Source organism: Acinonyx jubatus, chromosome D3 (genome assembly GCF_027475565.1).
Source record: "Acinonyx jubatus isolate Ajub_Pintada_27869175 chromosome D3, VMU_Ajub_asm_v1.0, whole genome shotgun sequence".
NCBI classification, from domain to species: Eukaryota; Metazoa; Chordata; class Mammalia; order Carnivora; family Felidae; genus Acinonyx; species Acinonyx jubatus.
This window is the reverse complement of record NC_069392.1, coordinates 46,259,741-46,281,388: the sequence shown is the minus strand read 5'-3', so window position 1 is coordinate 46,281,388 and position 21,648 is coordinate 46,259,741. Positions and strand designations below refer to the sequence as shown.

General features: G+C 37.8%; 1 protein-coding gene across 6 annotated transcripts in view; it reads left to right on the top strand.

The window, feature by feature from the left end:
* ZNF521 (zinc finger protein 521) overlaps positions 1-21,648 on the top strand; it is a 277,721-nt gene that overhangs the window by 143,711 nt on the left and 112,362 nt on the right. For all 6 annotated transcript variants that reach the window (XM_053206342.1, XM_027068674.2, XM_053206340.1 and 3 more), the window contains one exon: positions 4,236-4,320. In XM_053206342.1, coding sequence (XP_053062317.1) covers positions 4,236-4,320 — 85 coding nt within the window. The remainder of the gene's footprint in view (positions 1-4,235; positions 4,321-21,648) is intronic.

Here is a 21,648-nt window from a genome sequence, read left to right as displayed (position 1 = left end):
TCCACATAACCATGATACCATTGTCACATCTAAGAAAGTTAGCAGTAGTAATTCCCCGGTATCATTTTATAACCAGCTGATACTCAGATTTCCCCAGTTTCTTCAAAAACCTTTTTATAGCTGTTTTCTCCCCAAATTAGAATCCACACATTACCTTTACACACACACACATGCACACACAACATTTATTAGTTGTCTTTTTAGTCTCTTTCATCTGAGAACAATCTCTCCACCTCTTTTCTTCCCCTGTATGACATTGGCTTTTTGAAAATAGCAGGCCAAGAATATTTTTGATTTGTGTTGAAGAATATCTTAGATTTGTGTACTTTTTTTCCCCTCTCTTCTCTCACAGTACTGCTTATTCCTCTGTCCTTGCTTTTCCTGAAAACTGGACTATTTATCTAAAGGCTTGATTAGATTCAGGTATACATTTTAGATGAGAGTACTTTATTATGATGTATTATACTCCACATTGCATCACATCGAGAGACACATAATGCCAGGCTATTTTATTAGTAGTCATATTAAAGTAAGTAGTTTGGTTGCAGTGATTACCAACAGATAAATCCACTGTAAAGGTACATCTTTCTCTTTGTAGTTACTAAAGGATAAAACTTGAGTGTCTCCAGAATAACCTTTCTCTTAATAGTTTTAGCAGCCATGAATGATTATTCTGGGCTACCTCTTTTGGCATTGCAAAATGGTGAATTGCTAATTCTGTCATCCCTTCTACTGTGAGTCTTTCATAAAGAACTTTTCCTCATCAAATAGGCATGAACTACATTTCTTCCTAAAAAGCTTAGTGCTTCTGTGCCTTTAATTACTAATTTTTAGAATAAGAGATTTATGTCATAGTCACCTCCAAACCTCCAATGGTGGCAACTGAGATGTTTTTTCTGTTTCTGTTTTTGAAGGTTACTATGAACTCAATGATTTTTTTTTATAGTTTGTGTTTTGTTTTAAAAAAAATCAAAGCAATTTATACCTGCAAAGTATATATAATTTTTTATTTGGTGAGGCTCAATGTGAAGCCTAAGTCTTAATTTGAATGGGGGGGGGGCGGTGGTTAATCAGAATAATGTTTTTTTTAAAGTATACATTATTAAAGATCCTAATCATTTTTTTTTAATTTATGAGATGCTCTTTTCTGAAAGTCTCTGAGTACCTTAACCAGAGTATAACTGAAAACAAGAATGTCAAAAAGGCACATTTAAATTGTTCTCAAAATCAATCAAAAATAATGAGGTGCTGGGAAAAAGTTGTATCCTTGATAATTACATCTATCAGTATCAGAAAACAAAAGAGAACAATCAGGAAATGACAACCCCACTCCCAAGTAGCACATTAAAAAAGGCTAATGAAAAAAAGTCTCTTTTAAAAATTGTACTAAATTAGCATTTCAAGTAAATTGACAACTTAAGCGTTGATAAAGGCCAATCTGGGGCCCAAACAATGGAAGTTCTGTTTCTACAGTTATCTGCTTTTAGAAGAAATGATCTCACTTGACTTTTTTTTTGTTGTTGTCTTCTATATAAATGGAAGTAATTGTCCTAAGGGGGGGGGGGGGGTGACATTCCTCCTGTACTCCTTAAGGGTGAGGAGACCCCTGGAGTATTGTGCTTAATTTGAGGTTCTATTACTTAAAAGGTTGACCTGGAAGAGGGTAACCAGGGTGATGAAAATTGTTGAAAATGTTTCATATGCCATCCCTCTATTCTCAGTCTGAAAAAGGGTTAATGTAGTTGGCTTATTAGACGAGGGATCCAGCCTGTTTTTTACAGCTCCAGAGCATAGAGTTAGGACAAATGCACAAAAGTAGCAGAAAGCAGATTTGGGTCTAGAATTAGGAAGAAGTCCTTTATAAACTCAGCTGTACAGAGCTGGAGTAGATTTGCCTCTAAGGGACTGAACTCCCCAAGGCAACCAACACTGTGCAGAGGTTATAATCGCTTTACTTAAAGATGGTGTATGGGTGGGCAGAGGTCACTCACACATTTTGCTAAGAGCCTATAATTATAATAAAGATGCTTTAAAAGTCATTTAAAATTGCTTTTTTAAAAGAAATAGAGAGTAAAAATGAATTTTATATCATGGCTTTAAAAAAGAAAACCTTAATACATCTCAATTTGCATATCATTGCTTTGTATTGCGAAATGTGGGCTGTATGGTGAGGCAGAGTTCAAGCTACAGCATTTTAAGATCATGGTACATTGTTTTTGATGACATTAAATTCTTACTTCATCAGCCCCAAATTTAGGAGCTTATATATAGGTAAGAATATGACTTTGTTAATAAGAACAGAACATAACATTTTACACACTGTCTTAAGAGTGGAATTAGTATTTGAATTATCAACAGTGACAAAAGCATTTTCTTTCCATGATAAAAGAAAAGTTACGTACATTGATATCCAAATATGTCAGTTCATTTTGAAGGTAGTAGTAAGTGCTGGTATTTTATTTTGGCTTGTCAAGTGATTTTCTTTTTTATTATTAGGCCAGGAAAAAAAAAGTCCTAGTATATTCCACCAACATATTCATCAGTCATCATTTTTGGAGACAGTTTTCGACATATTGTATGTTTTACTGTGCTAACAAGAGAAAAGACTAGCCATTAAGTTTATGTTTCTTTGTTTTTCAGCAAGGTCACATATCAGGAATAATGCTAGAAGTATGCTAATAAACAATATATAATGTAGGTCATCTGGGAGTAAGAAATATTTTCTAACTAGTTCTAAAGGGAAATATTGTTAAAAAAGGGATAGATGTTATTTACGCCACACATGTTGCTCTATATGTCACCATCAAAAGCATCTTGTAAACAGCTCAGCACAGTAAATCTTCCTCGGTGATTGTCAGGGTTTTTCAACTCCGTGTTAGATTTAGATTCAGCACACTCAATTCACAATATGCTTAATGTACAAAGCCTGTTAGATTATTTAGAAACCTTCTATTGGAAATATGCCTCCCCTTTTGTGTTTTACAAGGAATTCTACTATCCTGGGTTGCACAAGCCAGTGCTATGCTAAGTGACAGTAATCAAGACGGTGTTACATTAGTGGCATTTGAAATTTTAATTGCTGATGAAATGATGCTAAATTTTTGTGCCTAGCCTTGATTTTGTTGAGTTCTTTAAAATTAATGACAATTTGCAGACTGATATTTTGTACTGCTACCATTAGTAAAACAAGTTTGTAAGACTGCGGATGAAACGATAATTCTCTAAGAATGCCTTAACAAACTGCCATTGATGTGATTTTACAAATGTTATTTTCTCACATTGGGGAGATTTCAAAATGGATTATTTCATAAGGGTTTATTTTGTTTTCCAAGATGGTTTTTAATTGTAAATATCAAGTTTCATCATAAAGGAATTTATGTAACTGTGTTCTGGAAAACATAACCAATACTTTATTTATTGAGTTCATCTAATATGTACTGAGCCATATGGGGGACACAGTGCCAAGGATGTGAAGTCATAAAGGCAGCTTTTATCGGACAGTCTAGCATTTAGAATCAAGACAGCTGATTTCTCTTCTTGGCTGTAGGGCACTCTGACATCAGGCAAATCTTTCCACTTCCCTGCGCCTCAGTTTCTTTATTTATGATAACAAGAATTAATAAATCCTGCACTCTCCACTTCCCAGAGCTGTTGTATAAAATGATAAAACCATCTTAGAATGTTCAGTATGGCATGATTTCTTTATAGGAGAAAATATGTGTTTAAATGCTAGTATTTACCAACTTCTGAAACATCTAAATATCAGACTAAGTTGCAACTAAAAATGATAATTGCTGAATCTTGTAGCTAGATTCCATGAGTCTTACTGACCATTTCACTAAGGGATATCTAGAAGTAATGTCACAGTCATTTTGGTCAGAATGAAATTGTGCCTGATCTACGAAGACCTCGGTTTCTGAAACCCAACTATGTGTTACAGATTTTTTTTTTAATACTAACTTCGGTTTTTGAGTTTAGGAATCTTTAAAAATATATTATGCTGTAATTATGTGCCTTCATGTCTTCCAACTGTTTGCAACTAAAAGTATAGTGTTGGGATCAGACCACAAGGTCTTAGTGAGGAATTCATGGAACTTTGCCCAAGCAGACCCACAGTAGCCAGACCAGCATCTCAAAAAAATGTTGTGAGTTGGGTTGGGCTCTTTTTTTTTTTTTAAAGAAAACAGTAAGAAGTGCATGTGTCTAAGTAATTCTATTTATACTTGTTTTCTCAGAAGAAGACCTATCAGTGCATCAAGTGTCAGATGGTTTTCTACAATGAATGGGATATTCAGGTTCATGTTGCAAATCACATGATTGGTGAGTGACACTCTAAACCTTATTACAGATAGCTTTTTCTCCTACTTGTGTATCAATGCCTATATAATTAAACAGAGTTAAAGATGAATTAATTGTTCAGCCATCAATGGTTTACCTAGGCATGATTGATTTTTATTACTATTATTAGGCCTGATAAGACATTAGCACATTTTATTTTCTGCAAGGGCTAGTTTAGACTTCTGCAGAGGATTATATATCTCCTGCCAGTCAAAACACAGGTGATTAACAAATTAAACTTCTAATCATTTTTGCATTATTGAAAACTAACAGGAATGGTTAATGAACTGGATGTTAGCTTTCCATAGAGTTTTAGACAGGTTTTAATTTCAGAAGTTATTATGGTAATGGCACTGCTGTGTGTTGCTTAAGCATCTTTGTATCAAAATCTAAAGTGGTGAGTTTTTGTGATAGGGAAACATAAATAATTTAAATTGCCATAAGATAGTTTTATATGTATGGTTTCAACAGCCTGGAAATAATCATGATCATAAAGATCATGTAAAGAAGTCAGTAATCATTTTTTATTCCCCACCAAATTGTACATAGATCTTTCTAAAAGCGGTTTGGGTAAAGATCTCCGAAGTCACTCTCGGCCGGTGTTTGCAGGGATTTTGCATTTGTCACATAGGCTAGAACTAAAAGGATAATTTTTTCAGTTATTCATATTGTCCCATTATCCCTTAATTCCTCTGGGGTTACCTCCTATGTTTTTTAATTTGATAAGCACTTAGTAATAACACTAAGAGTTTTACCAGCCAATTAAACTTTATCAAGCAGATCTTTTTCTACTACTAAAATGACAATTGTTATTACTTTATGCTATTTTTGTTACTCATTTGTGTTTTTATACTGCGAGAGGTTTTTTTTATTTCATCCTCATTTGATGGAATTTTATAATACCATAAATAATTGTGATATAATACTAAAAAGTCCAATTAACCTCATGCTCTCCTATTACCAAACTCTAAGACAGGAAAGAAAATTCAGCCTTCTAGACTCTGAACTTGCTTTCAGGGGTAAACAAGTTATTTTACACACTTGATCAGAAGCATCCTGAGAGTGCAGAGTGGAAGGATTGCTCCAACTATCATTACTGATCACAGTGGAACTCCTAATGTTCTTGTAGAATTAATGAAGATAAATTCAAAAGCATGTTAGAAAATTGATTAATCGTTTTTCAATAGGATTTGCTTTATAGTTTTCAAGTGATGGGTCTTTAGGAGGATTATTGCTTATAAAAGACTAAGTACATAATTGTGCAAAATGGAACTTAATGCACAACAGCTAAAATATCGATCAGTGTATCTCTCTATTTTCCAGATTTACATGCTAATATTATTAGTGATTTTCTTATACATCAAATATATCCTCAAATGTGGTAGAATAACAGTGACAGCTTTACTGAGTGCTTAGCGGGTAATGACAACATGTAAGAGAATTTAAATAATGTGTTTCCTTGCAATTTTTTTCTATTTTGGAGTTCAAGAAAAATATTCTTTATAAACTTTCAAAACTGCTTCTTTTGGGGGAGGGAGAAGGGTGTGTGGGTTAGAAAGAATGAGTTCTTCTTGCCATGATAAATGCTGATATTTTCCATGTCTTTATTTCTCGAGTAGAGTTCATTGGTGGCAGTCATTCATGATTCTGCCTCATGCCATAGTTTTACGTGGGCTTCAGTGAAAATGTATCTTGGAATTGGCACCTAATGGAAAATTTAGTGAAATGTTAATAGGTTACGCTTCTGTATAGTTGTATTGTACATAAACTTATTTTTGGTTCTGGATTTTATTTTTTATCCCAGGACTCGGATGAACAGATTGAATATATTTTTCACCATAATATTAATGCTCTTTTGCGTATATTGAGTCTGAATTGAACGTTGAGCAGTGAGAGGACTTTTTTGATTTGCCAATTTTAGTATCATTTGGCCGGAACATTCATTGGCTTGTACTGGCCCTTCTTTTTAAATTGCTTTATACCTTTCCTTTTGTATGTCTCTCACATTCCTTGCATCATTAGTGTGTTCCCAGAGCTTTCTCCCTCTACCTTATGGTGGATTAATATGACACTCACTTCCTCTTGGGATCTGAGCATTTAACAATTCACCTTCCATCAGAGAAGCAAATTCTATTCCTTTCCACAGAGGGCCTAGTTATTTAATATTCATGCTATTTTTAATAATAAAATATGTAACTCTCTTGCACTTGAGGGCTAAACAAATGAATAGTATCCATTTAATTGTTTTATCTGTTGACCATGCATCCAAGTCCTTAAACTCCAGTCATGTTGTTAATATCTACAGAAAGAGAATGCATAATGGGAGGATGTCACAGAGGCTAAGATATCCTTTTTTAAAATCCCAGTGTGATACTTAGTCTTTCAAATGAGGCAGGCAGCATTATTTTGTTGACTAAAATACCTCCATTGAGGGTAGGTATTTTTAAGTTGTGTGTCTGTGTATGTTTTTTGTCTAATCAAAAAATAATCTCAACTAGACATTTAGCAGGGAAGAGGGATTAGAGGCTCTCTGAAAAGCCTCTTACTCTTTTTGTTAAGAGGGTATATAGTGTTTTTGCAGATTTTGTTCTACATTTCAATCAGTCCAGAGGAAGGATTATGTCACCTGGTGGAGAACAAGGTCTTCAGATGACCCAGTGAGGTGTAACTTTAAATTCCTTCTTTAACCAAGTTATTTGCATTTGCTTCTCTGTAGCACGCATGTTTAATGCAGTTTCAATGTCAGACAACTCCATGCTTCTTTCTGGATGTGCTGGTCTCAGGCTATTGGCCAGGGACATTTGCAAAAGGAAAACCATCAATGTTTCTACCAGGTACATACTAGAGACGTTCTGCTTAAGTGCCGTTTTGCAGCTAGGTGTGGACACATGGTCTGGGTTGCAGGAATAATTACTCAATAAAAAGGCATCAGGGATTTGACTTACGTCTATTAAGGAAAAAAAGAAAACCTCACTCTCCACCACATTTTGACACAGTTTCAGTAAGAAATCAGACCAGTGACTATTTAGGGGTTTCTTTTCTTCTTTACACACACACAAAAAAGAGCTACAAAACATTTTAACAGCTTTCCTGGGGAAAAGATTTCCCTCTTTTCAAGTTTGCACAGATGAGAAATTTTTTCTTGTCTTCCTTTGTTCCTTTCACATAGTTTACGTTGGCTTTTGACCTGAGAATACAGAAAGAAGCCATTGTGTATTATGTCCTTTAATTCCTTTTCCCCCGTCCCTATCAGTGTCGTAAATATTTGTTGTTATTTTCCTCTTTGAGATTTCTGTTATTATTATTATTATTTGATACGGATTAGCACAGATAGAGACGAAACCAGGGAATTTAAATGTGTTTAACCCAGCAAAGGAATTGTCTCGTATAAAATTATGAGGCTCAACAACAGTAGAGTAAATTTGTAAGTGCTCCGAATAAAGGGCTGTTAGGCATGTGATAATATAAAGAGATGACATTGCCAAGAACTATTTATGAGAAGCTTAATTTTTTCACTCTGATAATTCTTGACCAATAATTACCAGCCTCTAATTATCTATTTTAGTTAGAAAGAAATTTCGATCACTATGGAGGTTGGCATTGCTACTAACGCATAAATCCCCAAAGAGACAAATGTGTTCCAAACAGCCCCAAACAACTGTCTCATGAAACATAGTGAGCAAATTGCGAGCGGCTGGTGGTAGACAACCAGCAGTACGCTCACCATCGAAGGCCAGTCAGCTTGACAAAGAAATGATCAAAGGGGAGAAATACCATTATCCTTGGAATTGATTGCTATACTCATGGACTTTGGAGAACGAGTGGTCAGGATAGAGCTGTGCCCATTTCCAGCCCTCCCTTTCCAAGTTCTCAGGTGGAGAAGATGAAGGGGATTGGTGTTAACCGTTTACCTAAGAATTATTTTTTAAAAATTGACTTAGAGATGATGATGTAATGAGTGGGGGTGGGTTTTTTTTTGTAGTTTTTATCTGATCAGAAATGGGGTGAAATTTGTGTCTAAGGTGGCAGAGCACCTGTTTTGTGAAAAAACAGGAAATCCACAGATAGTCACCAGTAAACATGCTCCAGATGGGTCAAGGGTGATGCTTAGAGCATTTAGGGAAAGCAACTGTATTTATCTCTTAGAAAAGCAAAACTCGGATTTGGAACTATAAATGACACTAATAGGAAAACACTGGTGGAAAGCTATTGACTATTTTTCTTCAAATCTCGAATATTCAATGTTTTATCGTCACAATTTTTTAAAAGCATGAAAAGATTCAAGTCCTCTCCAGTGCACGTGGGAAGATATATATTCTATGTGTTATGTTACATGTGATATACATCACTGATGTCAAAGCAAAACGAATGCATAAATCAGTTTTGTTCACTGTGGTGAATTTTTAGTCTGTTTTGTGGCAAGTGACATTCATATGTTCGGCAATTTGTTTGATGCCCAAGGTCACAAATGGCATTCTTTTCCTTCCATTTCTTTAGTGGATGGTGTGCTATGTGACTAATCTTCATTATAGTTTTGTGACATTCAGTATCACTTCTGAAACATTTCAGCTTGAGTGCTCTTGCTTTACAATAGACTAAAACCAATATTTTGAGGTCTATAGTGGTTTTGGATTTTATATGTCTTAAGGGGAAATATCCAAAGATAAGAATCTCTACATAGGAAGATAAAGGGCCCTGTTGTTGCCCTTTAAACTCTTAGCTTTCATTGGCCATTTTTTTTAAGTGAATAGAAATGAATCTATCATAATGCATCTATGTGTAGATATATATTTGTGTGTGTGCGTGTGTGTGCGTGTGTGTGTGTGTGTATCTGCACTATCCTAAGAAACTCAAAGTCATTAGCTTGTTTAGAGTTTGCATTAATTATAAACGAAGAGACTATTGAATTCTAAGTCATCATTTGATTGCTTACAAAACTCAGGGAATTAAGAAACAGGCATTTGGTGTTAAATATGATGAAATACTGGCTTATTTCATCAAGAGCTGGATTAAAAAAGATGAAATCTGGGCAGTTTAATGGTAACAGAAAGCTACCCTCATGTGGGCAATGCTGGCTTATTTGAAAAGCCCATAAAGGGTTTCTACATGGACCATACAAAAGGGATACTTTCTCTTTAATAGCCATCTGTACAGGAGAGATGAGAAGTGGGCCAGGTCATCTCTCCTCAGCTGTCATGATATTAACGTAGGTAATGGGGCAAGGTCCGCGTTCTGCTGGGTGTTGTTTTTCATAGATGTTCATCGATTTACACAGATAATTCTATTTATTTCTTAGAGTCGGTCCAAGTGAACCAGGCAGAATAACAAACATCAAAGCATTTCCAATGACTTTATCTTTGTTTGTAACGTAACTTTTGTCTAAAAAATGGTGTCACACCTACTGTGCAGATGGCTGCATGATTTGTAAACCAGCCAAAACATTTAAACAAATGTGTGATCTGGGGATAGATTAAATAAAGGATAAAATGGAGTGTGGGCCACAAATTCTAATAATCAGATGATTTTAAGTTGTGTGCAGCGCAGAGTGATGGTCACAGTGATAGCAGGGAAAGCTTGCCAATGACAGCAAGGTGCCTTATAGATCTCAGGATGGAGCCCGTGGCCTGGTAGGCCTCAGTTTGAGAACCGCACATTTGCTGTGCAGCTGGCAGCTCTGTATGGGGACATCAGATAAAACTTATGTAAAATGAAGTGTTATTGCTTAGTATGAAATTGTTCAGAGAGGGAATTTGCAGACAGTAACTGAAAACAGAATTCATGGTACCAATGAAGCAGACTGTGAGTATGAAGAGGGTTTAATTATCTGCACAATTTAACAAAAATTCAAGACGTATGCAGAAAGGACATACGCAGGCATAGCTAGAACACAGCCACGCTGTTGACTGAGTACAGAGCGGGGCCGCAGGAACTTACCAAGCTTCTTCAACGAAAAGGTTTCCTAAAAACAAAGACAATTTAAAATAAAAGAAAACACGAAAGACTTTTAAAGAAAACACATCTTTCTGGAATAAGATAGTTTTCAAGAGCTCATCTTGATTATTTGGATTCCCATTTCTGAAGCAAATTGTAAAGAAAATCTCTGAGCCCATCTCGGAATGTCAGTGTTAAACTATTAAAAGACAAATCGGGGTGTTTACCCTTGTCTTGTGTTTTAGCTTGCGCCTCGTAGCTTGGGTTTACAAGAGTAAAACATAACTTGCAGTTAGTGGAGTTTCTCATTTACGAGCCCCTAAGAAAACCTGGTGGCCGTTTCTTGTGATGTTAATTTTCCTTGAGACTGAGGGTTCTGACTGAGTCCACAGACAGATGGAAGATTCAGTTTCTGGTGACGTTTTAGAACACACCGCCCTTAAAGAGGCCTCAGAAGAATGTTGTTCTCAAGCTGAATTACTGGTTTCCAGCCTTCCTTCCTAAGCTCCGTACAGAGAGGCTGGGAAGAGTCTGTGCCAGACGGATCGTTCCATGGCTGAGACACATTGGTGGGGCTACTGACTCTGGTTCTGGCCTCACCTTTGACTTGCTGGAGAACATGCCACAAGTGTGTCCGTTTTTCACTCACTGTTTGATATGTTTATTATCGAATGCGGGTAGCCATTTCTGAGGGAGGTCTGTAAAACATTTCTGAATGGAGGGCGCCGAAAGTCACCGGCAGTAGATCTGGAAAGATAGATCCCTGCCCACACACGTGCCCGTGTGCCCACACGCATCGTGACTTATTTCCGCAGGATCGCTCAGACACATCAAAAGGAAAGGTCTCTGCTGACCCATTTCCATAGGTTATTTCCTAGTTTCAGGACCATTAAAGGCAGTAAACGAAAGAAAGGGAGCCAATATGGAGCGTGGGTGTCGAACTTCAGCTGCTCATATTGTTGCATTTGGTGAGCTGACGGGGTTTCGTAGGTCACCTTTAGAATTATGCCTATGACAGCAGCAGCTACCTGCCAAGATTGCAAGGTATCTCACGGCTCTCAGGATGGCGCCTGTGGCCCGGTAGGCCTCAGTTGGAGGGGTTCACATTTGCTGTACAGCTGGCAGCTCTGTATGGGGCAGCCGTGTGGGCTGCTAGGGAGCTGGAAAGGAGACAAGCATGAAATTTCTTCTAAACCCAACTCTGTTTTTCTGTACTGTTGGCTGCTTCTCAGTTCCTTGACAAAAAAACCAATCAGGCACCCTTTAATCCGCCTGTGATTACCACTGGTATAAAAAGAGAAGCATAATGAGGAAAAATGCCTCGTTTTGTTGCCTTCAAAAGCCAACAAATTGGAGTTAACTTGACAGGAAGTGGCTTAATAATTAGATTATTTATTTATTCCTGACACATATCCCCCTGTTACTGGTCTCAGGAGACCCTGTAGATGGTACGATTTTCAAGCTGCCATTACTTCGCTGTCTTCTGTGAACAAAGAAGCTACTGTCTATCAGTCAATTAAATGCACTCTTTAAGCAGAGGCTTCGAAGTCCTCAATGGAGAGAGCCCTGGGACACTGTGGCTGATGATTCCTTTCTCTGTACTGTACATCACACTCTCAACTACAGTCCCCACAGAGATGGAATAAAGTCATGCATTAAAATATCACTTGTTGATTTGTTTGCTAATGAAGAGCCATTGAAATGTTTGTGTATTTCTATGGCAAAATTGTTGATAAAAGGGCCTACTTGCCTGCGTATCTTAGTTCATCTGCTGTGAGTGCTTATTTAAGAATTATTAAAATTAAAGTCAGTAAACAACAGAATTAAAAAAAAACCCTTAGAGAACAGGAGTTTTCTTGCCGTCTTCATCAAATTAAATGAATAAAGTCAGGAAAAACAGAGGAATTGGTGTCATTCCGATCCCTTGCTTACACTCCATTAATCTAAACATTGTTTTCTGCAGCATAAAAATGTAAGGCTTTTTCAGAGTATCTGGGATCTACACCTTTTAAGTATGAAAAGATATTAGAATCCCTTTGTGAGAGTAATGTACTTAGAGATTTTTTTTTCCTTTGGAAGATGAACGGCATTTGTTGCAATTTCTCTAACTGAGTGAGTGTGCGCAGAGGCTTTTCCGGGGAGCTTAGTGGGGGCTTTTACGACCAGACTAATAAAACATCTGTGGCGTGTCAGACTCAACCTCACAGCCACGTGGATTGTACAGAAACGTGGCTTTCCTTCTCTTTATGTTCCTCCTCCCGTTTCCTTTCCGCGTCTTAACATTATTTTATTTCCATCTAAGTGGTGATGACTTTTCAACCATCATGGAGTTAGGGTTTTTCTCTGTTACTGTATTCATCAACTCTGTACTACTTACTGTTTACTGTGTACAAAGCATGCCTTGGCTGGACTTCTCTGGCTCCCATTAATTGGTTTTGTATTTTAAGAGTACATCTGTTGTTAAGTTGGAGGTCTAGAGGTCTGTCTAGGCTGAAAGACTTAGATAATATTGTGACAGCTCTCTGCTGAAATGTTTAGCTATCGCTCTGCCACTTAAAGGGATAAATTTGGGATTTAAACCAAGGCCACTGAGCACTGAAAAGCATCCCTTCTTCCTCCCATCAGACTTTGTAAATGTAATCAAGGTTTTAACTATAGATTTCATGATTACCTGACAACAGGCTGTAAAGAATTAATGCGAGACCTCATCAGATGGTCATAGTCCTTATTTCTACCCTGTTATTCCAAGTCATTTTGTTAGAAAAAGCTTAGATACTCGGAGGTGTTCTATAATAGAAAATGAATTTGAAACCCTTTCATTAATTGGTGATTAATACATTTCAGGATTAGTTTAAGCAGGGCCCTACCTCCTGCCCAGTCAAGTATGTTCTGGTTAATATCCAATTATCTGCACCTTCATAGTTATTATGTCTTAATATTTCGGATATGATAACCAGAAACTGGAGAGTAATGCTAATGAGGAGCACAGAGCAAGAATTAACCAATGACATACTCAATGATCCTTGGTGGGGAAAGTATCTCTTTCTTCCCCTTAACTCATTGCTTCAGCATCTTCTGGGCACTGGCTGAAAAGTAAGACTTTCAACTATAGCAGGCAAGACCCAGACAACGAACCATTTTCTCTTGCCATACTAGGAACCTGAAGGTGCAGTTCACCTACAAACACTGTTTAAGTTCATTTTATGGAGAGTCAGCATAGGGAACAGAGAGGCAGTTTATATTTTCAAACAGGAAACATCCTATTTTTTTATCTTTTCCTTTTAACCACGCCACAGGTTGTTACCTTTTCAGAGGATGTTTTAATTCAGATTCATTTGAAATGCCTGTAATATTTCACCAAGGAAACACTGCTCCCTGCTACCTCGTATCCTCTTCCCCCCCTCAAATTTATCACCATGACGTATATGCGTGGTGCCTCAGTTTAATTTTTGTGCAGGTCATTTCCCTTGAACAATCTGACGTGGCTCCCCTAGCAGCCTGCAAGGGTGGTATGTGTGCTGCTTCAAAACACGCAGCTTTAAATAGTGCGCTTTGTACATTACCCCTTTATATGCTTTATTGTAATGAAGCAACATCAGTAAATTGCAATGAAGGGCGATTGTTGCACGGGGATGACTAGTACACCTTGGGGTCCATTTGCACCAGATTATTCTTTTTATTGTTATTATTACTTCCCATCTTCTTTACTCTCTTGCTGCCGAACTTGCTGTTGGCCACCGGTGCAACACAGAGGGGATCTTAAGGAACATTGCAGGCATCATTTTTTTTCTCTTAGGCGCATACCAATCGCCGTTCAGTTCCCAATCAGACATCCTGGGGGCTTTGTGGGTCTTTATTGATGCCACTTTACTCTGTTGACTTCATTCGTAATGTTCTTCGTCTTTATCTTCTTGGAAGAACAAATTTACTGAGAATAAAAGTGACCCATTTCTTTTCAAACATTTCGTGGAGGTGTTATAAATTTATAGTTGGGATGATCAGCCGATTTGTCCCTTCCCCCAAAGAGGTTCAATCATTTGCACCGGGGACTTAGAGGGGATTACTGTTTAAGGGAAAGATTTGTATTTGCTGTGTCTTCTTGGATTTCCTTAAAACACAGACTGAAGTCATTATGAATATTTTATATGTTAATAACATCTCTTTACAAAAAATAACTTGTTTCCTGCCCCCAACCAACTACTGTCCCCCAATAACTAATCAAAAACAGTGTAGATTTAAGTAAGCAATCCTCTGCTCTTATTGAACAGAATTACGAGCAAGGCTTTAGTTTAGAGATGATTATATGTGAATTTTGGGTGACTGTTAATCTTTCTATTGTCATAATTTTAGAACCTGTGTCCATTTGTGTTTCCAAATTGTTAGTGCAGCTGTTGTTCTGTTTCTATATTCCTAAGGCTGGGCTCCTGTGCAGCATTCAAACTAAAATCTAGAATTAGACCTGACACACCTTCAATTGAACTATCAAGTCTTTTAAAACTGCTTGGCCAGTGACGCCAGTCCCGCACTATTCGACTGTACACACTTCCGATTGCGGGCCAAAAAGCATTGATTTTTAGCTGTCATTTCTAGTGCACATACTGTAGAATTGAAATTTAAACCTTAATCCACTCAGTAATGCAATTAATTTTTAATGTGCAGTAATACTAATTGAAATAGCCTGAATTTAGTAAGTCACCACAAGACATTTTCGAAAGCAAGAGTCTCCACTGAGAACCTGGGAGGACGGATAATCATTGTTACAGTGTTTACAGGATAATGCTCACTCTTCAGACCTCCAGTGGAAAGGGAGGTTCTTTAAATTAGACTATAGTATATCTCTGTGAATAGAAATATCTCAGAGAGAATTCTTACTTTCTACCCACCAGAACAGGATAAAAATCTTCTGATGGAGTTAAAAACAATAACAACATAGTTTTAGTTAAAAATATCTTAATATAGTACATGTAAAAGTTATATTAACCCTTTTCTTTTTTTCCAAAAGAGCATCTATGAGTCGTTGCAAATGAAGTCACCTGCCAGCAATGTCATGGTCAAAAGCCACAGTCTCAATGGGTAATCTCATTGTTCGATGGGTATTTGAGACACTGTTTCCAGATTTGATGAATATGTGTACTCTATCAGCTGCCTGTAAACCTATTTGGCCTTGTTTTGGTATATGAATATTCCTGTAAACAAAAATATACCCTAGTTTTATTTCAAACTGTGTTCCTTCGGCTTTTGCATATTATTTCAAAATGGCCTTTTAAATGTTTTGTGAGGTTTTGTTTTTTTTTCCTAGCCAGAGTAAAGCAAATTTTGCACAGTAAAACCAAATAGGTTTCTAGGCATTTCTACACTAAAAAGGTTCTCTAACCACATTTATCTGCTAGTAAATGAGGACTTTTTAAAATGCATCAGTTCTACTGATGAATGGGCTTGCAGAGTGTTCAAAATGAGCACCAGCATTGCTCTAAAAAAAGGCGAGCACTGTATATCATCCTTTCATGGCTCTCGCGTTATAGTATTTAATAAGCCGATAGTGCTGTTAAATATTTAGTAAAGGTTCCCTCGTAACCCTGCCATCTATTCAGATGGGATTTGAAGACATTTTTGCAGTACATAAGTAAAAATGATGTTAGAGAAGTGGTTGTAGCGTGGCATATTTTCTAAATGAAGTGTGGGGTAACACGGTGTGAATGAGTTCAGAGATTCACACTTAGAAATACCTAAGTCATTTCATGTTCTTTGAATTAAGGGTTCAAACTGACTTTTGTTTTGTCACTGTTAAGTCAAAGTGCTCTTGGGGTTATTTACACAGAATACTAAAAATGACGTTATAGTACGTTAAAAAAAGGGGGGGGCAGCTCTTACATGGTGATTATTTTAAGCCACCCTAGCTTCAATTGAGCTTTATTATAGACATTTGCTCTTTTTCACCGAATAGAAGGAAAAGAAAAAGAGATGAGGGCAAATCAGCTTATACTCCACTCAGAGCATATTATCAAATCCAGTTGGGGTTTAGTAAGTTAAATATATTCAGCATCTTTTTGGGGTACACTGTGGCAAATACTGAATAATAGATATTGTTGTACACACTGATACGATGCAGGTGGATCATCTTTATCAATTCTTTCTTATTCAATTAGATTTCTATTTGTTATTATCTAAATAGCAATAATTGTTCTTTTAATCTGGAATGCATATGGGTTTCTAGGATCCTTATGCAAAAGTGCTGCCAGTAAATGCAATGCTGACATCCTTACTGTCATCATGTGGGTGGGGCAGAATTCACATTTAAATCGTTCAGTGCTCACTAGTGTTATTAGTTTTGAAGGTGTAAAGATAAAGGCTGGTAGTTTGTTCAGATGTGTATGTAATTTGGTTGGCTCTTCCAGGAGCCTATTTGCTTCATTCTAATTTTCATCCTGTTTTATATGCAGCCAGTGACCACAGTATTCATTCAGACTGCACAGAGACACGTCTCATCTGTAAAGCACGGCTTACTGATCTTATTTGCTATTTGTATTCTCATAAGAAGAAACACAGGATTCATACAATGGGGGGGGGGATAACATTTCGTTTTGAAATGATGTATATCACATAGATGTTAATATCAAGAATTTCACGATGAAGGATGGATAAAGGAGAGAGCTTTAGGTATACGTGAAGCAGGAGAGAAGGAAAGTGAGACAGGGTTCATATATAGGTGTGTTTAATATGCAATGTTTGATGTATGTTGACCTCAGGTTACAAGAGTAGAAAATCCCATTTTCCAGCTTGTTTCAAATGTAGTAAAAATGCTGCTTCAGTTGCTTTATGCTACTCACATTGGGAAAGGTGCTTATACTGTGATAATTATCATCAAGGAATATTAATGCGTTCAGCATTTGTAACCCAAAAACTCATTATAGCTTAAGCTGTGCATCATCTGTGAAGAGAGAACTTTGCCAGAATTCGCTCTTCACAGGGGTTGCCTCCTGCTTGCTGCGGAGTGGTCAGAGTACTGCAAGAGGTCACTTAGGCTATTTTTGAAAGCTGAAGTTTTGCAATTTTTGAATCACTACCTTCTGTCTAAAGCGCTTATTGTTCTTGCCTCACAATGGCCCCCTAACTGAAGGCATAGCCAAGTGCCAATAATAATAGCAATAATAAACGAGTAAGAAGGAAGTGTTTAGAGCACTATACAGAATCCAAGAGGTCGGCACATATAGCCCATACCCAGATAATTCAAGTACAGTATTGGTGTCTTTCCTTCTGTCATTGGGCAAAGGGATTCGTTTACACCTGTTTCCTTAATGTAGGTGCCCTTGGGTTTCAGATAGAAATGCCCCCACTGGGGCTCCACTTCACAGCCCTCTGGCTGGAAATTGTGTAAATAAGACTGCAGGGTCAGCCTTCCCCTTTTGGCAGCAGTGTCCTTAATTAGTCTGTGACAGTCTTTCACATGAGCCTGCGCTGTTCCTGGGGTCATTTCTCACACATCTAAGACATCCATTTCATGCGCAGATAGATATTTTTGTATGTTTGTTTAAAATCATTCCCTGGGGGAATATTGACGTGGTGGGAGTGAGACTCTCTGGGTGTGTCCAGAATTCTATAACTTAATCTGATCAAAATATCCAGTTGGGTGGCTCCATTATAGATTCTAAGTGGTTAGTTGCATAAGAACATCGTTCCCTCACCTGCGGTTGGCAGCTTGTTGAAAAGGAGCCGTGTGCCTGGGATATTTTGATGTGATTAAATTCCATTATTGTTCTCCCACTGATCTATTGCTTGTCATTTCCCATAAGTGACATTGCTCCGTGCGGCATGGTATAGTTTGTGTCAGGCCCAGGCAGAGAGCACTAACACTCAGTTCTACCCGGCTGTCTGAATTTGCAGGACTGCTGTGTTTCTGAGGTCAAATCGTGACCCTGACCTTGCCCCCGGGAGGACTAGAAAAATATGTTTCATAACTTCCCGTAGACCTACATGAAGAAAAAGAAGGGAAACCATGAAGCCCATAGGCTCTGTTTAGATGAGCTGTAAGGTTGGAATTCATCAAGCAGGAAAGCTTACTGTTGCCTAGGAGCTTCCTCACCGTGAGGGGTCATGGCTGTGGGTGCTGAGTCGGTCAGAGCTGAGGGCTCTGGAGGACCGGCTCATCATTCAAATAGCCCAGCAGGCACAAATGCACAAGTTGATAATCTGGAGTCAACTTGCTGAAATAGGGACTTACTTACCTGTTACAATCACTTACATGAAGGAATGTTGATAGAATGAGTACCCCGAATTCAGTGCAGGTATCATAGGCTTGCTGCAGTGAAAGCGGTCTGGGTTTTATTTTGCTGTTTGGTGTGTGTGTGTGTGTGTGTGTGTGTGTGTGTGTTGTTGAATGGGACATAAGCTTTGTTTTATGCAGTCATGCACCAATTCCACAGAGGATGGATGTCCTGAACCAGAGACCCATTCTCAATAGTTTGGGGCTGCAATGCTGACAGCATAGTTGAGAGATACAGTGGTGCACATCTTCTGTGAGGATGTAAACTTAATACTCTTGATGAATTTTGAGTAGCTCATAACTCCACTTCCTCGCCAAAAGAAGAATTATGAGAAGATCGCTTCTAAATCCTTCAGCCATTCTCTGCACTTGTGATAGATGCCATCCTCTTTACCTTGAGGCGCCGGAAATGAAAGTGTGTGTGTGTGTGTGTGTGTGTTTTGCAAGAGATAAAAATGTATACTTCAGAAGGAGCAAATTGCATTTTCATGTTTAAGTTCACTATTTGCACTTGATGTGGTGAGATCCAAATGTGAAGAATTGCTTTTGACATTATTTCTGTGTCTCCTGCATCCTAGGCTCGCTGCTTTATTATGCAGAAGTGCACCATCGCATGAGATAAATGTGACGTTGAAAACCTGGAAATAGTATAAGCTTGCATTCTGTGTACAGGCTGTTTTAGATAACTGTAGCTTCTTGACTTATTGACACAGTTTAATTTACTTTAGTAATGATACATTCAGTAAAATTGTGAGTATGTGTGTCTTTCAGGTGAAACTCACAGCCTTCCAAGTGTTACGGGTTGGTTTAGGGGCAAAAAAAAGGGCGCTTTCATTTCTAAACAGAAAGGCAATTTTAACTTTCTTTAGAAGTCTGCTTTACATAATCTGTAATTTGAACTATCACATATTATTTTATAAACTAAAACTTGAAGTGCATTCATTTCAGAGGTCTTAAAATATATTCCTGGTTTCTGAATTCTAATTCAGAGCTTCTCTCAGTAATGATGGTTTCCCAATTTGTTAGTGGCCAAGATTCTTTAAAAGGCATTTTTGTAGTTTTTTTTTTTTTGGTGTGTATTTAAGTGGTTGTATGCGTGTGTTCTCGTCCACACAGGTCTGTGTAGATGCGTACTCTCTGCCAACCTTTTCTAGCAAAGACTCACTGGAACACCACTCCCTGTCTTGTGTTTAACATGTTTCCAACAGCTTAGAGAGATGATATAAAAGTGAAATAAAAACCATGGAGCTTATATTGGAGTCTGATGTTTGAAAAGAGATATTGGAAAAGGATGTTTTTTGGCTTGACTCCCTTTTTAGATGTAATTGCTGCTTCATTAGGACTTGGAAGGGTTTCCCGTGGTTAAATTTAATCAAATGGCTCAGAATAACAAACTTGTACACTCAAAATTCCAAGACAGTCCCGTACATGAAATGTAATTTTTCTAAATTTAAAACACACGCACATCACAACCACCACCACTGGCTGGTTTGTAAAATGCTGTGTGGCGCTCTCTCAAGCCTAGTTCCTATTCCCTACTGGTAGTGGATTGATAAATGATCATGCATAGAAATAGAAGTCATAAGGAATGCATTTCAAAGGGTCTGGGTTTGCTTGGTTCTGGTAAGAACCCCACTCTTGAGCAAACGTGTCTTGAGCGTGCTGAAATATTGCACGTGAATGGATATCGGTCATTAGGTTTTTGTGCTGTGACATGAGATTGTCATCATTCTCCTTTGACGGAGGGGGAGATTGAGGCTTGAGCATCTGACCCCAGCATATAGGGCTAGTATGCATAGTAGAAGGAGGCAAACTCACACTTTCTGCCCTTCTCTGCCTCACGCATAGGGCTGCAATGGGTAATCTCTCCCCACAGGCACGGGTTGTTCAGTTGGGGAGCCGGCACTGAGTTATTCTTAGTGATTCCTTTGCTATCATTGCATCCAAAACCTGATCCTGGTGCCATTTTTAGGCAGCAAAACGTATCCTTGGTTTAGATAAAATTTGATATTTCCATTCAAAGCAGTAAGCAAGGATTTAGCTTGGTTATCCTTTTCTACCTCCTTAAATCAAACTACTTTTTGCAAAAGCTGAGTATATTTCTGCTTCAGAATTCTTTGGAAATGGTGAGAAACAGGCAATGGAGTGACAAGAGTGGGGTAAGTTCACTGTAAATGGACATGAGTAGGGGACATGGTTTTCCTTAAGTACTAACATGCAATCCTCACAGCCCTGCAAAGTAGCAAGTGATTCTGTCTACATCTTTCTTAAAGGTGAGTTGATAGACTTCAATCACAATACCTTTGCTCTGAATGATATTTAGAATCCAGAGTCAAGCATACCATAGTATATAAAAATGCCTGTGCCATAGACCTGTCCTAATAGCACACACGTTGTCTAATTCTTGTCAGAAATAGGAAGTGGCTTGGAAAACCCAAACATTTCTAGAAGCCTCTTTCTGCAGGTGTCTATACATGAATCCATGATAAGGAGACTATGCAGGGAGTAGTGCAGTAACTGCACATTCATTTAAGCATGCAGAAAGCATTGACATCACTATATGCAGCTTGACAATACAATTTATGATGTTTATCACCATTGGCTCTTTTACAGGTTTTTGAACCAATGATATAATTTATTAGATGCCAGAATGTGTTATTAGGTACAGAAAGAGTAATGAAGAAGGACAATCTTTATGTTAATACTTTTGTACATTTTGTCTTGCTGCTATATGAGGCAAGAGGAATCAAAACATGCTCTAAATTCCACTCACAAAACAAGAGCAAAATTGTGCAGGTTTCCTCCCCAAATCCAGGAGGAACAATGGCCAGTAAAATGAAAGTGTCATCTGGGTCTAGACGCGAGGTGATTGCCGGCTCTTCATTGGTGCTGGTAGAAAGCTTAAAATCATGATGGTGCATCCTTGTTTTAGAAGTGTTCTTGCAATTGGGGCCTCTAAACTGATTTTAATTTTTATTACGGGTGATGTTTTGCCTAACTAAAAAGTCTGGCCATGTAGTGGATATAAGCTTGACTAAAAAAAGTTATTACTATTATTATTATTTTTTTAATTTGAGAGAGAGAGAGAGAGAGAGAGAGCAAGCACAAGCAGGGGAGAG